General features: G+C 42.1%; 1 protein-coding gene across 1 annotated transcript in view; it reads left to right on the top strand.

Annotated features, from left to right (window-relative positions):
• Positions 1–20,533, top strand: part of LOC124606202 (glutamate receptor ionotropic, delta-2-like) — a 117,387-nt gene that overhangs the window by 80,960 nt on the left and 15,894 nt on the right. The window contains exon 9 of the mRNA XM_047138171.1: positions 1,322–1,599. Coding sequence (XP_046994127.1) covers positions 1,322–1,599 — 278 coding nt within the window. The remainder of the gene's footprint in view (positions 1–1,321; positions 1,600–20,533) is intronic.

Below are 20,533 nucleotides of genomic sequence, written 5' to 3'. Positions count from 1 at the left end.
ACTGCCTAACCATATTTTTCTACGGACCTTGCAGCAGACATAGACAGACTACTCTCTGGGATAGCCAAATTAGCAAAAGACGAACGAGAGTAAGTCAACGATGTGACCTTGTAAATTCTGGCCTTGGAAGTACAATAAAGGGCGATGGCGCTACAGACTTGCGATGTGAGGCCCATCCACATTTCTGGCAATAGAAACTACAAGGTTCTTTGATATCTAATGCAGTTTAGAAACAACCGTTGAGTGAAATCGCCTATACCTTAGTTCCGACAAGTTACCATATCTTTACAGTATTAGAAGTGTTTGACACGCAGTACGCTCTTAGAAGTTATGAACTTGGCCAGTCAGTTATAGTTAAGTCTCTTTCGAAGCCGAGACTTTAAGTTCCCTGGCGGAAGTCTACCAGCAGCTTTTGCGCCAGAATATAAAATTCCATTCTGAACTCTAACCGCGAGGTCTGAGGCGCCTTGCCACACTTCGCGTGACTCCCCCACGTCGGAGGTTGGAGTCCTCCCTCGGACGGGTGTGTGTGTTGTCCTTAGCATAAGTCAGTTTAAGTTAGATTAAGTAGTATCTAAGCCCAGGGACCGATGACTTCAACAGTTTGGTCTCATAGGAACTTACCACAAATTTCCAAAAAATTTCTGAACTCTATCTGGTAAGTTTTACTTGTAGTATTGTGGTAGTGAATTCCACAGTTCTCCTCAAAGCCATTCTTGTTACGAGCCACATATTATATCAGGAAGTAAAAGAAGTATAAAAATATCTATGTCCATTAAGGGAGCGTTCCAAGATCTTCCATTATGTGCTTAACCTCATATTCTGACGACGGTTCAATCCCGCGTCCGCCCATCCTGATTTAGGTTTTCCGTGATTTCCCTAAATCACTCCAGGCAAATGCCGGGATGGTTCCTCTGAAAGGGCACGGCCGACTTCCTTCCCCATCCTTCCCTAATCCGATTAGACCGATGACCACGCTGTCTGGTCTCCTTCCCCAAACCAACCAACCAACCAACCTCATATTCTGGCAGTACTGACTCTTTTTTAGAACAAAGAGGGTCTATTTTTTTTTTTTGCTACGCTCTCACGATTCACATTAGATTATAACATAGGACAGTACTGAATGAAAGTATCCTAGGAATCCTCCGACACCAGATTTCTCTTTGCGGTAGACAGTTCACAACCATGTGTTTTTTTTTTTAATTATATACGGCTTCCCTGTTTGCCGCCGGCGCTGTGGCCGAGCGGTTCTAGGCGCTTCTGTGTGTTTGCTTCAGATACTTATTTTCTTCAGCATTGTTTATTTTATTATATTATGCAGATGAGTGAGGACCCTGTGGTACGGAGTTTGTACCTGAAGAAGGTTGCGCCACCAGGCGCCGTTCGGTCAAACTACTTCTCCCTGGAAGAAGGCATGACTAAAGTGGCCACCGAGATGTTCGCGTTCCACTCGCAGGAGTTCCAGATGTACCCTCTGGTGGAGAAGCTGTTCACAGAACACGACAAATGCGCCCTCGTCACCATTCCGCTTCTCGCACCGCGGATGACCTACGTCGCGGTGGGCAAAAACTCGCCTCTCAGGGAGACGTTCACGGTCGGGTATGTTATGCGGCTGCTGCTGTAGGAAGTTACGTAGTTACTTACCGGCTGGCTCTATTGATCAAAGTTGTCGCTTCTCGCCAGGACTCCAAACTGACAGACCATTGATGTCTTAGGATGTGCAAATCAATCAGTCGCTTCTTATAGTGACGTTGTGGCATGAATTTCTTTTACCCCCCCCCCCCCCCCACAAGGTGATTCAGTACCTTCTCACTAGTTATATGATGCACCCATCTAATCATCACTAATCTTCTGTAGCACTACGTTTCAAAAGCTTCTATTCTTTCTTTATCTGAACCGTTTATCATCCAAATTTCATCACATATTTCAGAAAACATTTTGGGAAAAGAGCGATCAATTTCAAGTCGTTCCTTTATTGTATGCTATTTTATGTTTCAATTTTTTGCATCACAAATATAATAGTTGTTAATCTTACAGCGAATGCTATAAATAGATTTCATTTTTAATTTAGTAACTAAAGTTTTTAATCATGTATTCAAAAAGTATTCATACTATTGGTTCGAATGATGTGTAGAGACGAGTAGGGAGGGGGGCGGGGGAGCTTCCGCTGTTTAACAACAACATATCGTTGCTTCTCCAGCAGTTGACAGCATCTAGAGAGTTCTGCAGTTTCTGCTCTGTGGATCCGTCTCTACACTTAAACTTCGTTTTATTTTTTATTACATTGTTTCTATTTTATCCGTATGTCCTTCTGTGTTTATAGTACTCTATATTCCAGAGTACGGTCCAAGGATGGCCCGCCTTTGGGTTGAAACCGGTCACCATAAATGTGATTTGTGCGATCTAGACTGTTTTTCTAAGTACAATCCATGTTTCCGTTCCGTATAAGGCTTACACTGAAGACGAATACAGTCAGAAAAGAGTCACTTGTATTTAAATTTATATTCGATGTTAACAAGTATGTCATTTTCATAAATGCTTTTCTCATCTACTTCCTTTAACGCCTCGTTGCCTAATCTAACGCCCTCAGCTTCATACAATCTAATGTGACTTCATTCCGACTCTGACAGAATTACACTGACATCAGCAAACCTCGAAGTTTTTATGTTTCTCTCTGAACTGTAATAACCTTTACAAATTTCTCTTTAGTTCAGTGTGACTCTTTCACTCTTAAAAAAAGAAATCACAAAATCATATTACTACACATTCAGAAATTCTCTTATAAAATAGAAGGAGTTGCCAAGTAGGCATTTGCGTTTGAAATTAACTCGATTTCCAATGAAATTCTTTGCATCATTGAGTAGGTGGTCAACGACTTTCATGGCTGAGTAGCTCCCACTTTTCTGTGCCAAAATAAGGCTGGGTAATGGATAGTCTCACCACAAGGCTGTACAATTCTAATGGTTCCATACGCTTGTATGTGTGTTTTAGTAACTATGTTGTCCAAGTTGATACCGTGTTTCTTGGGAACAAAAAAAGGGAATAAAGATTAGAGTTTAAAGTCCCGTCGACATCGCAACCTCGTATTGTTGCAAGCATGTGGAAGAAAACCTGCGGCACCCTTTCAAAGGACATTTTCCAGTAACGGTTTAGGGAAATGACGAAAAAAACCTAAACCTGGATGGCCGGACGTGGATCTGAACCGTTGTGATCCCGAATGCGAGTCCGGTTTGCTAATCACTGGGCTACCTGGCTCAGTCTTTAGCTACGAACAAGCATTTGGTTTAGTTCCACATTGCTGTTTAGCAAATAACTCATGAGCTTACTGAGTATAGGACTATATTTGTTACCGGATGCAATAAAATTGGGATTTTCCGATACGACCATTTCACGCGTGTACCGCGAATCCGGTAAAGCATCAAATCTCTGACATCGCTGCGATCAGGAAATCCTACAATGACTGAAGGGAATCGTTCAACGTGACAGAAGTGCAACCTTTCCGCAAATTGCTGTAGATTTCAATGCTGGGCCATCAAAAAGTGTCAGTGTGTAAACCATTCAACGAAACAACATCGATATGAACTTTCGGAGCCGAAGGCCCTCTCGTGTACCCTTGATGACTGCGCGACACAAAGCTTTACACCTCGCCTCGACCCGTCAACACCAACATTGGATTGTTGATGACGAGATAATTTCCCTGGTCGGACGAGTCTCGTTTCAAGTTGTATGGAGGGGATGGACGTTTACGGGTATGGAGACAACCTCATGAATCCATGGACCCTGCATATCATCAGGGGACTGTTCAGGCTGGTGGAGGCTCTGTAATGGTTTGGGGCGTTTGCAGTTGGAGTGCCGTGAGAACCCTTATACGCCTAGATACGACTCTGGCAGGTGACATGTACGTAAGCATTCTGTCTGATCACCTGCATCATTTCATGTCCATTGTTCATCAACATGTCGTTCCTAGTTAAACAAAATCGACAGATGTAAGTAGGGTATCAGAGTATGTTCAGGATAAACTTCAAATGAGATTTGGTGTCATATTACAGCTGATGCAATTGCGAATGTCATATTCAAGGTCACGCAACATGTGTCAAGATCACATCCTATTATCTCTCTCCACTCCTTCCTCTCTACGCCCTCCACCTCTCTCACTTTGCTCTCGCCCATTAGGGGTAATTTGATGTCTGTACATGGTAGTAAAAGAATCGTCATACGGCGCTATCAGTATAGACTCGCCAAAAGGTAGAAGAAGGCTAAAAGTAAGTATTTATCCATCGATTAGTAATATTAGTAGCACTGCACTCCCCTGATTCCGTGGTAACAGAATTACTGGACGAGGACATTCAAAAATTCAATATAACACTGTCTGCGCCACCACATCAGCAGTGGCGGCAACAGCCGACAGACGATCTTCCAAATTTAGTGGACGTGCTATCATTCGACTGTTCTGTACCGCCATCGGGGATTATTCTGTTTATCAAGCCTCAGCTACTTCTCACAAAAGTACAATTATTCGCAAACACATACAGTGTGACTGGTAGCGGTTCTAAATGCTTGTATGTACGCCTAGCATTTGACAGTGACTTTGGAGTAGTTATAACAGTAGAAACCGTTCAGTAGAAACCGTTCACCATCTTGTTGCTAAAGTGCAGTATTCATGATATTTATTGGGAGTATCTCTGCAACATGAGGAACCATATCGAGAAGAAGATAATGACGGATTACGATCTACCACATACCTCAACGACATTTAGATCCTTCGGAAAAAGGCTTCAATAGTGGATATGTGTGCTGGAGTTGTGCTTGAATTAATGTCAGGGGACATGCGCATTTACATAAAACGTTCATGTGTTGTGAATTTAGATGATCTATACTGTGCATTAGTGATTGCGGCAGACTGAGCTGCATATTTAAACTTTCTAGAGTATTTACATGCGAATAGTGTAAATAAAAATGAATTCGAACAGTGTATAAAAGCTTCTACTCGGTGTCAGAGAATGTATGAGATGAGCGGCTAACTATGAAATCTGTAGAAGCTGAATTCAAGGCCTATAGAAAACAACTATTTGTACAGTACTGCAAAAAAACTGATGATATATATATATATATATATATATATATATATATATATATATATATATCAGTTTTTCTATTTGGACAGTACTGCAGAAAAACTGATGAAGAATATATCACCAGCAATCGAGATGACAGGCATCTTATCCGCATGCCAGTAACGAATCGTGCAGCCACGTCTCGATCCCTGAGTCAACAGATGGGGACGTTTGCGAGACAACAACCATCTGCACGAACAGTTCGACGACGTTTGCAGCAGCATGGACTATCAGCTCGAAGACCACGGTTGTGGTTACCCTTGACGCTGTTTTTCTATTTGGACAGTACTGCAGAAAAACTGATGAAGAATATATATATATATATATATATATATATATATATATATATATGTGTGTGTGTGTGTGTGTGTGTATACACTACTGGCCATTAAAATTGCTACACCACGAAGATGACGTGCTACAGACGCGAAATTTAACCGACAGGGAGAAGATGCTGTGATATGCAGATGATTAGTTTTTCAGAGCATTCACACAAAGTTGGCGCCGGTGGCGACACCTACAACGTGCTGACATCAGGAAAGTTTCCAACCGATTTGTCATAAAAAAACAGCAGTTGACCGTCGTTGCCTGGTGAAACGTTGTTGCGATGCCTCGTGTAAGGAGGAAAAATGCGTACCATCACGTTTCCAACTTTGATAAAGGTCGAATTCTAGCCTATCGCGATTGCGGTTTATTGTATCGCGACATTGTTGCTCGCGTTGGTCGAGATCCAATGACTGTTAGCAGAATATGGAATCGGTACGTTCAGGAGGGTAATACGGAACGCCGTGCTGGATCCCAACGGCCTCGTATCACCAGCAATCGAGATGACAGGCATCTTATCCGCATGCCAGTAACGAATCGTGCAGCCACGTCTCGATCCCTGAGTCAACAGATGGGGACGTTTGCGAGACAACAACCATCTGCACGAACAGTTCGACGACGTTTGCAGCAGCATGGACTATCAGCTCGAAGACCACGGTTGTGGTTACCCTTGACGCTGCATCACAGACAGAGCGCCTGCGATGGTGTAGTCAACGTCGAATCTGGGTGCACGAATGGCAAAACGTCATTTTTTCGGGTGAATCCAGGTTCTGTTTACAGCATCATGATGGTCGCACCCGTGTTTGGCGACATCGCGGTGAACGCACATTGGAAGCGTGTATTCGTCATCGCCATACTGGCGTATCACCCGGCGTGATGGTATGAGATGTCATTGGTTACACGTCTCGGTCACCTCTTGTTCGCATTGACGCCACTTTGAACAGTGGACGTTACATTTCAGATGTGTTTCGACCCGTGGCTCTACCCTTCATTCGATCCCTGCGAAACCCTACATTTCAGCAGGATAATGCACGACCGCATGTTGCAGGTCCTGTACGGGCCTTTCTGGAAACAGAAAATGTTCGACTGCTGCCCTGGCCAGCACATTCTCCAGATCTCTCACCAATTGAAAACGCCTGGTCAATGGTGGCCGAGCAACTGGCTCGTCACAATACGCCAGTCACTACTCTTGATGAACTGTGGTATCGTGCTGAAGCTGCATGGGCAGCTGTACCTGTACACGCCATCCACGCTCTGTTTGACTCAATTCCCAGGGGTATCAAGGCCGTTATTACGGCCAGAGGTGGTTGTTCTGGGTGCTGATTTCTCAAGATCTATGCACCCAAATTGCGTGAAAATGTAATCACATGTCGTTTCTAGTGTAATATATTTGTCCGATGAATACCCGTTTATCATCTGCATTTCTTCTTGGTGTAGCTATTTTAATGGCCAGTAATATATATATATATATATATATATATATATATATATATATATATATATATATTCATCAGTTTTTCTGATATATGTATATTCATCACTTTCTCTGCAGTACAGTCCAAATAGTTGTTTTCTATATGCCTTGAATTCAGCTTCCACAGATATCATAGTTAGCCGCTCAACTCATACATTCTCTGACACTGATTGAGTAGAAGCTTTTATACACTGTTCGAATTCATTTTTATTTATATTCACATATAAATACTCTAGAAAGTTTAAATATGCAGCTCAGTCTGCCACATTCATTAATGCACAGTAGCCGGCCGAAGTGGCCGTGCGGTTAAAGGCGCTGCAGTCTGGAACCGCAAGACCGCTACGGTCGCAGGTTCGAATCTTGCCTCGGGCATGGACGTTTGTGATGTCCTTAGGTTAGTTAGGTTTAACTAGTTCTAAGTTCTAGGGGACTAATGACCTCAGCAGTTGAGTCCCATAGTGCTCAGACCAATTTGAACCATTTTGAATGCACAGTATAGATCATCTAAACTCACAACACCTGAACGTTTTATGTAAATGCGCATGTCCCCTGACGTTAATTCAAGCACAACTTCAGCATACATATCTACTATGAAACCTTTTTCCGAAGCATCTAAATGTCGTTGAGGTATGTGATGGATCGTGATCCGTCATTATCTTCTTCTCGATATGCTTCCTCATGTTGCAGTGACAGTCCCAATAAACATCATGAATACTGCACTTAAGCAACACGATGGTGAACGGTTTCTATTGAACGGTTTCTTCTTTTATAACTACACACACACACATATGTGTGTATGTGTGTGTGTGTGTGTGTGTGTGTGTGTGTGTGTGTGTGTGTGTGTGTTTGAATACAGAGATAAGTAAACAGGCAGAATACGACGCTGCAGTCGGCAACGCCAGTATAAGACAACAAGTGTCTGGCGCAGTTGTTAGATCGGTTACTGCTGCTACAATGGCCGGTTATCAGGATTAAAGTGAGTTTGAACGGGGTGCTATAGTCAGCGCACGAGTGATGAGATACAGCATCTCCGAGGTGGCGATAAAATTGGGATTTTTCCGTACGACTATTTCGCGAGTGTACTGTGAATATCGGGAAACATCAAATCTCCGATATCGCTGCGGCCGGAAAAAGATCCTGCAAGAAGGGGGCTAATGACAACTGCAGAGAATAGTTCAACGTGACAGAAGTACAGTCCTTCCGCAAATGGCTGCAGATTTCAATGCTGGGCCATCAAAAAGTGCCAATGTGTGAACCATTCAACGAAACAACATCGATATGAGATTTTGGAGCCGAAGGCCTACTCGTGTACCCTTGATGACCGCACGACACGAAGCTTTACGCCTCGCCTGGGCCCGTCAACACCGAGATTGGTCTGTTGACGACTAAAAACTTGTTGCCTGGTCAGACGAGTCTCGTTTCACATTGTATCGAGCGGGTGGACGTTTACGGGTATGGAGACAACCTCATGAATCCGTGAACCCTGCATGTCAGCAAGGGACTGTTCAAGCTGGTGAAGGGTCTGTAAAAGTCTGGGACGTTCTTAATTGAATGATATGGGGCCCCTGATACGTCTAGATACGACTCTGACATGTACATGTACGTAAGCATCCTGTCTGATCACATACCTTAGCCCACGTTCGAGTGGCACCTACATCTATATGATTGCATATATTTTGGATCTGCGGCCCGCAGACTCCACAGTCTGCAAGCCATATGCTTGTGTCTTTCATCAGTCAAATAAACTTCTTATTCTGAGCCCACCTGCTTAGCTGAGTGGTAACGTGTTTGCCTACCACGCAGCAGACCTGGGATCGATTCCTGGCCGGGTTGGAGATTTTCTCCAGTCATGGACTGGGAGTTATGTTGTTCTCATCATCATCACCACCGACACACCATTCGCCCAGTGTGGCGTCAGCTGAAATGAGACTTGCAACCCTGCCACCGAACTTCCCCGGATAGGACCTCCCGGCCATCAATGCCACACGATCATTTCATAGTTTTTTCCTTGTTCTGAAGTGTCATACTGTAAAGATTATTGGCCACATATCCAGATATGTTGAATTCCTCCTTGTTGTACCTAATTAATTCACATGGACCACAGACTTTCACATGGTAGTTTGTCTATAACCAACAAAGTAATCTGGGATCAGCAAAGTTTGGTTTTGGAAACTCTTATTGAAATCGGTACATGTGGAGTTTGGAGAGGTCCAGAATACACATATCAATATAGGCAAGCATTGTGAACTCCAGCTGAAACCTTAGCCATCGCCACAGTGGCTAAACCTTCATAGAAGATTCGACCTGCTTAAAATTTGGCCTGGAGGTGTAATCTGTTATGCTATAATGCCCATCCCATTGGTAAACTAAATGAATTTCATGATGGTTTTTAACATTCTCCATGGTTTTATCGTAAACAGAATTATTGCTTAATCCATTAAAATCCTTTTCAAAGTCAAACGTCATGAGGGCATTCTTTTCAGTATTAACATCAATGCGTTCCTGCCGGCCGCGGTGGCCGTGCGGTTCTAGGCGCTTCAGTCCGGAACCGCGGGACTGATACGGTCGCAGGTTCGAATCCTGCCTCGGGCATGGATGTGTGTGATGTCCTTAGGTTAGTTAGGTTTAAGTAGTTCTAAGTTCTAGGGAACTGATGACCTAAGATGTTAAGTCCCATAGTGCTCAGAGCCATTTGAACCAATGCGTTCTTTGAGCCAGTGACGCAGCTTGAAGGAGATGCCATGGGTGTTTCCAATAAGTGTCATACCTAACCTGAGACATTGCTGGAGTTTTCTGTAACGTAGAAAATATCATTGCTTGTTCCCCAGTTCTGTCTTCAGCTTTGAGGTGGAACCATTGGGTGGGACTAGGCACTCTCGACAAAGTGGCAAGTCACTGTAAAGTGGAGGGATATTCCAGATCAGTCTCCAGGTCATATCCCACACCATAATCTGCAGCCACATCTTGGATCTCTTCGTCTAATTTATTGCTTCCATCTTTGCACAGTCTCTGGAACCCTCCAAATGGCAGACATTGTTGTGTAGCATGCCCATGGAGAATGTTTACATCCAAGGAAAGGACATAAATCGTCAGAGAGGGCTTACTTTCCCCTCACTCATATTCAGGTTATTCACTCAGGCGTACATGTGCACATACTAGCGAATTCCCCATGAAACCTGCCTTCGAAAAAAAAGTAACATATCGCTATTGGTCAACAGTTCGATATTGACAGGTGTCTTTTTAAAAATTGCATCCCACAAACGCACTGGCATAGAGTGACAGAATGTAGGATCCAGGCTGTATCAGCCCAGGCATAAACTTTAGATTTTCTCAAAAATATCTGTGAGCAAGTGAACATCTGTCTCCATGGACGGTTTAGCATATCCCTCTAAATTAGAGGTGTCGAAATCCTGCCAAACATTTACTGCATGCCTGTACTGTGCATCCATTATAACAGTGTCTGTGAATTTTCTTGTGAATGCGGTTATACTGAGCAATGTGGTCTCACGGAGTCTCTCGATCAAATCCAGGTATTCACAAGGGAAGACTGCCTTCCTCGTTACAAGCTGAAACTTTACATCAGGATATGCAACTTTGGTGTAATCATATCCTCCTGATGCACAGTCTCAACAAGTTTCCCAAGAAATGCGTGCATGAATTGTAATGAATACAGGAAGCAAGGAGATAGTCTTGAAATGATTCGTTTGGAGAATGAAATGGAGTTTTCAACATCATGAGACATGACACTGACCATATCATTCTTCAAGCCAAAATCAGCCAAGTGCTCATCAAGAAAGTGGGCATCTTACCCATCCAAATTATAGTAGAAGGTGGGCATGTGTCGTGCCAGTTTGTATTTCAAATTGCATGCATGCAGAACTTCCCCGTTAGATGACAGTGGTCTCTATTTGAATTTTATGAACCTCTATCCAGCAGTAGCCCTAACATATGACCATCAACTGTCTGCTAGTATAAGGCATCATTCTCCTGCCATTTGGTCATAGGAATGTTATAGCGATAAATCTCAACAATGCTCACAGCAAGTCTTTCGAGCTCAGAGAGCAGCGCTCTGACAGGAAGACTGAGAGTGGAGTCATATGAGGGTACAACTTGATATACCATCACATATGATACACGTCATTCTGTGAAAGTGGTGTGAGAGGCTGTGGGATCACCTTCACAACATGCCACAGGAAATAGTAACCACTCCAAATGAGCATACACAATGAAGAGTCAGCGTTCCTGATAGTTTTATCATACTCTTTTCCTGCAGCAAAGTGGTGTGTGCATTTTATTTATACTTGATATCCATTCTGAGGGGCATGAAAGGGAAGCAGTGGTTGGGAAGGGAGTGAGACAGGGTTGTAGCCTCTCCCCGATGTTATTCAATCTGTATATTGAGCAAGCAGTAAAGGAAACAAAGAAAAATTCGGAGTAGGTATTAAAATCCATGGAGAAGAAATAAAAACTTTGAGGTTCGCCGATGACATTGTAATTCTATCACAGACAGCAAAGGACTTGGAAGAGCAGCTGAACGGAATGGACAGTGTCTTGAAAGGAGGATATAAGGTGAACATCAACAAAAGCAAAACGAGGATAATGGAATGTAGTCGAATTAAGTCGGGTGATGCTGAGGGAATTAGATTAGGAAATGAGGCACTTAAAGTAGTAAAGGAGTTTTGCTATTTGCGGAGCAAAATAACTGATGATGGTCGAAGTAGAGAAGATATAAAATGTAGACTGGCAATGGCAAAGAAAACGTTTCTGAAGAAGAGAAATTTGTTAACATCGAGTATAGATTTGAGGGTCAGGAAGTCGTATCTGAAAGTATTTTTATGGAGTGTAGCCATGTATGAAAGTGAAACATGGACGATAAATAGTTTGGACAAGAAGACAATAGAAGCTTTCGAAATGTGGTGCTACACAAGAATGCTGAAGATTAGATGGGTAGATCACATAACTAATGATGAAATATTGAATAGAATTGGGGAGAAGAGGAGTATGTGGCACAACTTGACAAAAAGAGGGGACCGGTTAGTAGGACATATTCTGAGACATCAAGGGATCACAAATTTAGCATTGGAGGGCAGCGTGGAGGGTAAAAATTGTAGAGAGAGACCAAGAGATGAATACACTAAGCAGATTCAGAAGGATGTGGGTTGCAGTAAGTACTGGGAGATGAAGGAGCTTGCACAGGATAGAGTAGCATGGAGAGCTGCATCAAACCAGTCTCAGGACTGAAGACCGCAACAACATCCATTCTGATTCTTCAGATGAAGGCGTACTATAATTTCCTCACCGCAAAAATGGACTAGATTCCCATTCTTATCTGTGATATTCAACTGGAGATGGTCTAATCCCTGAAGAGTCACTGTGAGTTATGTTGGATTGCCAGACACCTCCATAATTTTGTAAGCTGGACCCACTGCAGAAAAATCCGCCCATTGTGTAAATTAACCTTTCAACACTTGGCTCCTCAAGAAGCCTCGTAGTGATCCTACGGAATCTTCATGCCTAAAATCTGTTGTCTGTTTTGTTGTTCTTGTGTCTGCTTTAAGAGTGTTAACGTAACTCAAAGCCTTGTACAAAACTTCTTATATACATGTTCAAATCACTTAATAAAAGCAAGTCTTCGCGTTCAGACTGTATACCAGTTACGTTCCTTTCGGAATATGCCGATGCATTAGCTCCAGACTTAACAATCATATACAATCGCTCGCTCGACGAAAGATCCGTATCCAAAGACTGGAAAGTTGCACAGCTCACACCAATATTCAAGAAAGGTAGTAAGAGTAATCCACTAAATTACAGTCCCATATAGTTAACGAGGTGTTGAGTGCTATTGACAAGGGATTTCATATAGATTCCGTATTTCTGGATTTCCGGAAGGGTTTTGACACGGTACCACACAAGCATCTTGTAGGGAAATTGCGTGCTTGTGGAATATCGTCTCAGTTATGTGACTGGATTTGTCATTTCCTGTCAGAGAGGTCACTGTTCGTAGTAACTGACGGAAAGTCATCAAGTGAAACAGAAGTGATTTCTGGCTTTCCCCAAGGTAGTGTTACAGGTCCTTTGCTGTTCTTTATCTATATAAACGATTTGAGAGACAATCTGAGCAGCCGTCTTCGGTTGTTTGCAGATGACGCTGTCGTTTATCGACTAATAAAGTCATCAGAAGGTCAAAAAAAATTGAAAAACGATTTAGAAAAGATATCTGAATGGTACGAAAAGTGGCAGTTGACCCTAAATAACGAAAAGTGTGAGGTCATCCACATGAATTCTAAAAGGAACTCGTTAAACTTCTAAAAACCGTAAATTCAACTAAATACCTAGGTATTACAATTACGAACAACTTACATTGGATGGGACACACAGAAAATGTTGTGTGGAAGGCTAACCAAAGACTGCGATTTATTGGCAGGACACTTAGAAAATGCAACAGACCTACTAAGGAGACTGCCTACACTACGTTTGTCCGTTCTCTTTTAGAATACTGCTGGGATCCTTACCAGATAGGACTGGCCGAGTACATCGAAAAAGTTCAAAGAAAGGCAGCAGGTCTTGTATTATCGCGAAATATGGGAGAGAGTGTCACAGAAATGATACAGGATTTTGGCTGGACATCATTAAAAGAAAGGCGTTTTGTGTTGCGACGAAATCTTCTCACGAAATTCCAATCACCAGCTTTCTCCTCCGAATGCGAAAATATTTTGATGACACCGACCTACATAGGGAGGAACGATCACCACGATATAATAAAGGAAATCAGAGCTCGTGAGGAAAAATAAAGATGTTCAGTCTTTCTGCGCGCTATACGAGATTAGAATAATAGAGAATTGTGAAGGTGGTTCGATGAACCCTCTGCGAGGCACTTAAATGTGATTTGCAGAGTATCCGTGTAGATGTAGATGAGGTCGGACGTATTTGTACGTCCGCACTGAAGAAGGTGGATCCATTGCCCATCTACGCGAGTCAATTATATGAATGCTGTTGTCTGTGCTTTCGGACGTGTCAGAAAGAGCAGAGATCAGTATTCATATAATTCTCTCATATTAGTCTAGTGTGATATTCGCTTTGTCGATATGATTAGCAAAGACAGTAAAACAGCTGCAATCACTTGAATGTGATTTGCAGAGTACCCATGTAGATGTAGATGTAGATGTACTGCATGAGCCAAGAGATATTCCTGAAACTTTGCCACTTCCTAAATGTAGTTTATTGTTCTTCTCGGTGATGTTAGGTAAGCTGTTATACGTTACCAAACCAATTAATGCAGCACACCACTCCCCCTTGCTTGGATCTATTGGAGAAAAGTAGTTTGCTCTTAATACGGATGAGTGCTCTTTTAAAATAACAATGTACAATATCACATCTCAACTCCAACTGATGCAGTGATATGCATACTGCTTGTTTTTATGCATTCTTCAGGAGAAATATTAGACATAAATGATCATAGAGATATGAACTGAAGTCTAGGCTGCGCCGAAAATTGTGGAATACCTGGTTCTTGTTGGTAAAATATCAGCACAGTCCTCCAAGTGGCCTTGAATCACCCTATGAGTCAATGCAGTAGATGCTATTTCAGTTTTATTTAACATTTGCAACCCAGTGAGTACCATACCTTCCTGCAACATCTAAATTGGCAATCTCACATTCCTTGTTATTCCATGTCATTTCTGGAGACGTATTTCACATAAACACGCCATGAAAACTTGGGATTTTGTGTTTTCTGATGAGTTTAAGCAGGTCTTTAATGGTGAGCGGTCTGTTCGGTAAAATAATTACGAGGCTTTCTCTTAAAAACCATCCAAATTTCCTTTGTATGGTTTTAAATACGTCCTTTACTGATAGCTATGGCCTTCATATTATGTCTTTCATCTTCCGTGGTTGCTCCTCTGTGTTCACTGTTCGAACTACGGCAGCAGCTCCTCCAGCCAAAGAACCATCTGCTAGTAGTCCTGGGAGTGCTGGAATTAAAAACGGGATGATTCCAACTGATGTCTCAGGCATTGGTAGAAGAACCCTTTGCGTTTTAACTCGACTTCTTCTTCCTCTTCCTCCTTTCCTCGCCTCCTAGCTGCTGCCAGCACCGATTGGATGCAATAATTTTTTGTTTTTAACACATCATACGGATTTTTTTCTTCTTCAGTATACAATGATCTGCAGTCGTAATTTGCTTGAAATTAATTCCAGCACCCAATTTAAAGTTGACATGCACAGATTTATCAACAAAAAATGCTGAAATACATTGTCCTGTCTTTTGTTTTTAAACATCTTACAAATTTTTTTCCCCTTCAGTATATAATGAGCTGCAGTCATAATTTGCTTGAAATTAATTCCAGCAGCCAATTTAAATTTGACATGCATTGCTTTATCAACTAAAAATTCTGAAATACATTGTCCTGTGTCTATGATCCTTCTTCCATGTATTTCCCTAGCTTTGCTGGCTAATATTCGACCTGCAACGTGACGATCTTTATTTGTAGTGCAAACAATACCATACTCCTTGCAGCTGTTGTCTGATATATTAATTCTCTTATCGCCATAAGCTAGGTACTTTCTCAGCTTCGTTTCAGGTCCACAGGAGTTGTATTCAGGGGTATGCAATTCAAATGGTAAGAATACCACCATCACCTCCTATGTGCTTCCTAGAACTCATCACAAGTTACTGCGTAGTCTGAGGTTTAAGTTTCCCGTTTCTATAGCAAACCATGAACGTTCACTTAACTGTTGGCTTTGACAGGAAGCTAAGCCACTTCACTAAAGCCTCACTGCCTTTTCTTATAACACTTTCTACAAGAATCATTATTCAGAGGTTTCCTGTAGTTCCTCTGTGCAAAAACTTCTACCAATTTCTTCACATACACTGTCCTTTAAATGTAAGTTCTCGGATTTGTGGGTTTCACTTTCGAAACTTTGTATATCTCTGTTGACCAACTTGGTAGCAGCAGCTTTATATATCTAAACTACATTTAATTTCTGTTTGGATGGACCTATCATCTTAGTATAATTAGATGATATATTTAGAAGTCTATTACCATGTTCATCAACAGGTTTCACTTTAATTGCACAGCGTCTAATTCAGTTACGCTGCGCAGTTATTCATGGCTGAATGTCTCACCATTTGCATGACCCCCTAAAATTAAATCTCATCAACATGCTGTTCTTTATAGTTCTGTTCACACATTCCACAATACTTGCTTTCATGTGGGAGAACGTTGAGTAGAAGTTTATTCTATATCGTTCCATTACCGACTTGAAATGTCTATTGTAAAATTGACCTCCATGATCGGTTTGAAGAATATCAAGACAAGATTTGTCCATATCTGCATCAAACGTTCAAATGCTTATGCAACTTCCTTTCCTGTCTTTACCTGTCTTTGTCAGGCAGAACCCAGGCTAATTTTGAACATGTATCTATGACTGAAGAAACTGCAAAAAGGTGGGAATTTTAGGAGATGGGACCTGGATAAACTGAAGGAACCAGAGGTTGTAGAGAGTTTCAGGAAGAGCATAAAGGAACAATTGACAAGAATGGGGAAAAGAAATACAGTAGAAGAAGAATGGATAGCTTTGAGGGATGAAGTGGTGAAGGCAGCAGAGGATCCAGTAGGTAACAAGACGAGGGCTAGTAGAAATCCTTGGCTGACAGAAGAAATACTGAATTTAATTGCTGAAAGGAGAAAATATAAAAATGCAGTAAATGAAGCAGGCAAAAAGGAATACAAACGTCTCAAAAATGAGATCGACAGGAAGTGCAAAATGGCTAAGCAGGCATGGCTAGAGGACAAATGTAAGGATGTAGAGGCTTACCTCACTAGGGGTAAGATAGATACTGCCTACAGGAAAATTAAAGAGACCTTTGGAGAAAAGAGAACCACTTGTATGAATATCAAGGGCTCAGATGGAAACCCAGTTCTAAGCAAAGAAGGGAAAGCAGAAAGGTGGAAGGAGTATATAGAGGGACTATACAAGGGCGATGTTCTTGAGGACAATATTATGGAAATGGAAGAGGATGTAGATGAAGATGAAATGGGAGATATGATACTGCGTGAAGAATTTGATAGAGCACTGAAAGACCTAAGTCGAAACAAGCCCCCGGGAGTAGACAACATTCCATGTGAAAATTACCGAACTGTCGGTTTAATAAGTCACGGCTGCAAAATACTTACGCGAATTCTGTACAGACGAATGGAAAAACTGGTAGAAGCCCACCTCGGGAGAGATCAGTTTGGATTCTGCAGAAATATGGGAACACGTGAGGCAATACTGACCCTACGACTTATCTTAGAAGCTAGATTAAGAAAAAGGCAAACCTACGTTTCTAGCATTTGTAGACTTGGAGAAAGCTTTTGACAATGTTGACTGGAATAATCTCTTTCAAATTCTGAAGGTGGTAGGGGTAAAATTCAGGGAGCGAAAGGCTATTTACAATTTGTACAGAAACCAGATGGCAGTTATAAGGGTCGAGGGGTATGAAAAGGAAGCAGTGCTTGGGAAGGAAGTGAGACAGGGTTGTAGTCTCTCCCCGATGTTATTCAATCTGTATATTGAGCAAGCAGTGAAGGATACAAAAGAAAAATTCGGAGTAGGTATTTAAAATCCATGGTGAAGAAATAAAAACTTTAAGGTTCGCCGATGACATTGTAATTCTGTCAGAGACAGCAAAGGACTTGGAAGAGCAGTTGAACGGAATGGACAGTGTCTTGAAGGGAGGAAATAAGATGAACATCAACAAAAGCAAAACGAGAATAATGGAATGTAGTCGAATTAAGTCGGGCGATGCTGTGAGATTTAGATTAGGAAATGAGACACTTAAAGTAGTAAAGGAGTTTTGCTATTTGCGGAGCAAAATAACTGATGATGGTCGAAGTAGAGAAGATATAAAATGTAGACTGGCAATGGCAAGGAAAGCGTTTCTGAAGAAGAGAAATTTGTTAACATCGAGTATAGATTTAGATGTCAGGAAGTCGTTTCTGAAAGTATTTGTATGGGGTGTAGCCATGTATGGAAGTGAAACATGGACGATAAATAGTTTTGACAAGAAGAGAATAGAAGCCTTTGAAATGTGGTGCTACAGAAGAATGCTGAAAATTAGATGGGTAGATCACGTAACTAATGAGGAAGTATTGAATAGGATTGGGGAGAAGAGGAGTTTGAGGCACAACTTGACACGAAGAAGGGATCGGTTAGTAGGACATGTTCTGAGGCATCAAGGGATCACCAATTTAGTATTGGAGGGCAGCGTGGAGGGTAAAAATTGTAGAGGGAGACCAAGAGATGAATACACTAAACAGATTCAGAAGGATGTGGGTTGCAGTACGTATTGGGAGATGAAGAAACTTGCACAGGATAGGGTAGCATGGAGAGCTGCATCAAACCAGTCTCAGGACTAAAGACCACAACAACAACATCTATGACCATTACGATATACTTGAATCCTTTTTTTGATCATGAGCATTAGTTAACGAGATTGGCCTGCCATAAATCCTCCAGACCTCGTGTTACGACATCTAGGAGGGGGGGGGGGGGGCGTATTTTGCATGTAGGCTTATGAAGCTCATAAGCGACTGTCTCCACAGTTGCTCAATGACCTGTCTTTGTTAAAGTTCTAAAATGGTCTAGAGGATTTCATTTGTGTGTGCTGCATTACCTGCTGCAACCAATACTGTGAGTAGCCAGAGTCACTGCATGATTTCATTTGGGTTATCGTAGTATATATACTCCAGAGGTGTTGTGTTCAGTTCTACATGTTGAGCGTCAATGTCTTCACTCATGCTATATATAATATTTAAAGCAGCTTTAATAATGTTATTGCATTTCTTTCTTCTACAGTCTTATTTGTTATTTTGTGTCATTACCTTTCCTATGTGCATTAGGCATTGTGATACTTAAGCAAAGGTTCGATTCTCTTTCGGTAGATACTTTTCAGGACTTTCAGTTTTTAAGAATATTTTCTCTGGTAAACACAGTTTCTCCTTAAAATTCGCATTCCCAAACTGTATTGCATCCTTGGTTAATATATAGGGAGGGGGCCTTTTCAGACTTTCAGTTATTGGTTTAAATGTTTCTGAGAGACATTGTTCTCACTGCAATCGAAATTTCTGTCAAATAGCCCATCACACTTTGATAACTTTATACTTTGTCATCAACATGCCATCATATATTAAACTATTTTGCGATGGCATACAGCTTATACAGGGTGTTACAAAAAGGTACGGCCAAACTTTCAGGAAACATTCATCAAACACAAAGAAAGATAATATTTTATTTGGACATTTGGACATTTCGACATTTGGAAACGCTTAATTTCCATGTTAGAGCTCATTTTAGTTTCGTCAGTATGTACTGTACTTCCTCGATTCACCGCCAGTTGGCCCAATTGAAGGAAGGTAATGTTGACTTCGGTGCTTGTGTTGACATGCGACTCATTGCTCTACAGTACTAGCATCAAGCACATCAGTACGTAGCATCAACAGGTCAGTGTTCATCACGAACGTGGTTTTGCAGTCAGTGCAATGTTTACAAATGCGGAGTTGGCAGATGCCCATTTGATGTATGGATTAGCACAGGGCAATAGCCGTGGCGCGGTATGTTTGTATCGAGACAGATTTCCAGAACGAAGGTGTCCCGACAGGAAGACGTTCGAAGCAATTGATAATTGATCGGCGTCTTAGGGAGGCACGGAACATTCCAGCCTATGACTCGCGACTAGGGAAGACCTAGAACGACGAGGCCACCTGCAGTGGACGAGGCAATTCTTCGTGCAGTTGACGATAACCCTAATGTCAGCGTCAGAGAAGTTGCTGCTGCACAAGGTAACGTTGACCACGTCACTGTATGGAGAGTGCTACGGGAGAACCAGTTCTTTCCGTACCATGTACAGCGTGTGCAGGCACTATCAGCAGCTGATTGGCCTCCACGGGTACATTTCTGTGAATGGTTCATCCAACAACGTGTCAATCCTCATTTCAGTGCAAATGTTCTCTTTACGGATGAGGCTTCATTCCAACGTGATCAGATTGTAAATTTTCACAATCAACATGTGTGAGCTGACGAGAATCCGCACGCAGTTGTGCAATCACGTCATCAACACAGATTTTCTGTGAACGTTTGGGCAGGCATTGTTGGTGATGTCTTGATTGGGCCCCATGTTCTTCCACCTACGCTCAGTGGAGCACGTTATCATGATTTCATACGGGATACTCTACCTGTGCTGCTAGAACATGTGCCTTTACAAGTACTACACAAGATGTGGTTCATACTCGATGGAGCTCCTGCACATTTCAGTCCAAGTGTTCGTATGGGTCTCAACAACAGATTCGGTGACCGATGGATTGGTAGAGGCGGACCAATTCCATGGCCTCCACGCTCTCCTGACCTCAACCCTCTTGACTTTCATTTATGGGGGCATTTGAAAGCTCTTGTCTACGCAACCCTGGTACCAAATGTAGAGACTCTTCGTGCTCGTATTGTGGACAGCTGTGATACAATACGCCATTCTCCAGGGCTGCATCAGCGCATCAGGGATTCCATGCGACGGAGGGTGGATGCATGTATCCTCGCTAACGAAGGACATTTGGAACATTTCCTGTAACAAAGTGTTTGAAGTCACGCT

Source organism: Schistocerca americana, chromosome 3, assembly GCF_021461395.2.
Source record: "Schistocerca americana isolate TAMUIC-IGC-003095 chromosome 3, iqSchAmer2.1, whole genome shotgun sequence".
NCBI lineage: Eukaryota > Metazoa > Arthropoda > Insecta > Orthoptera > Acrididae > Schistocerca > Schistocerca americana.
The sequence above is the reverse complement of the archived record's forward strand: the minus strand, read 5'-3'. Positions and strand labels throughout refer to the sequence as shown.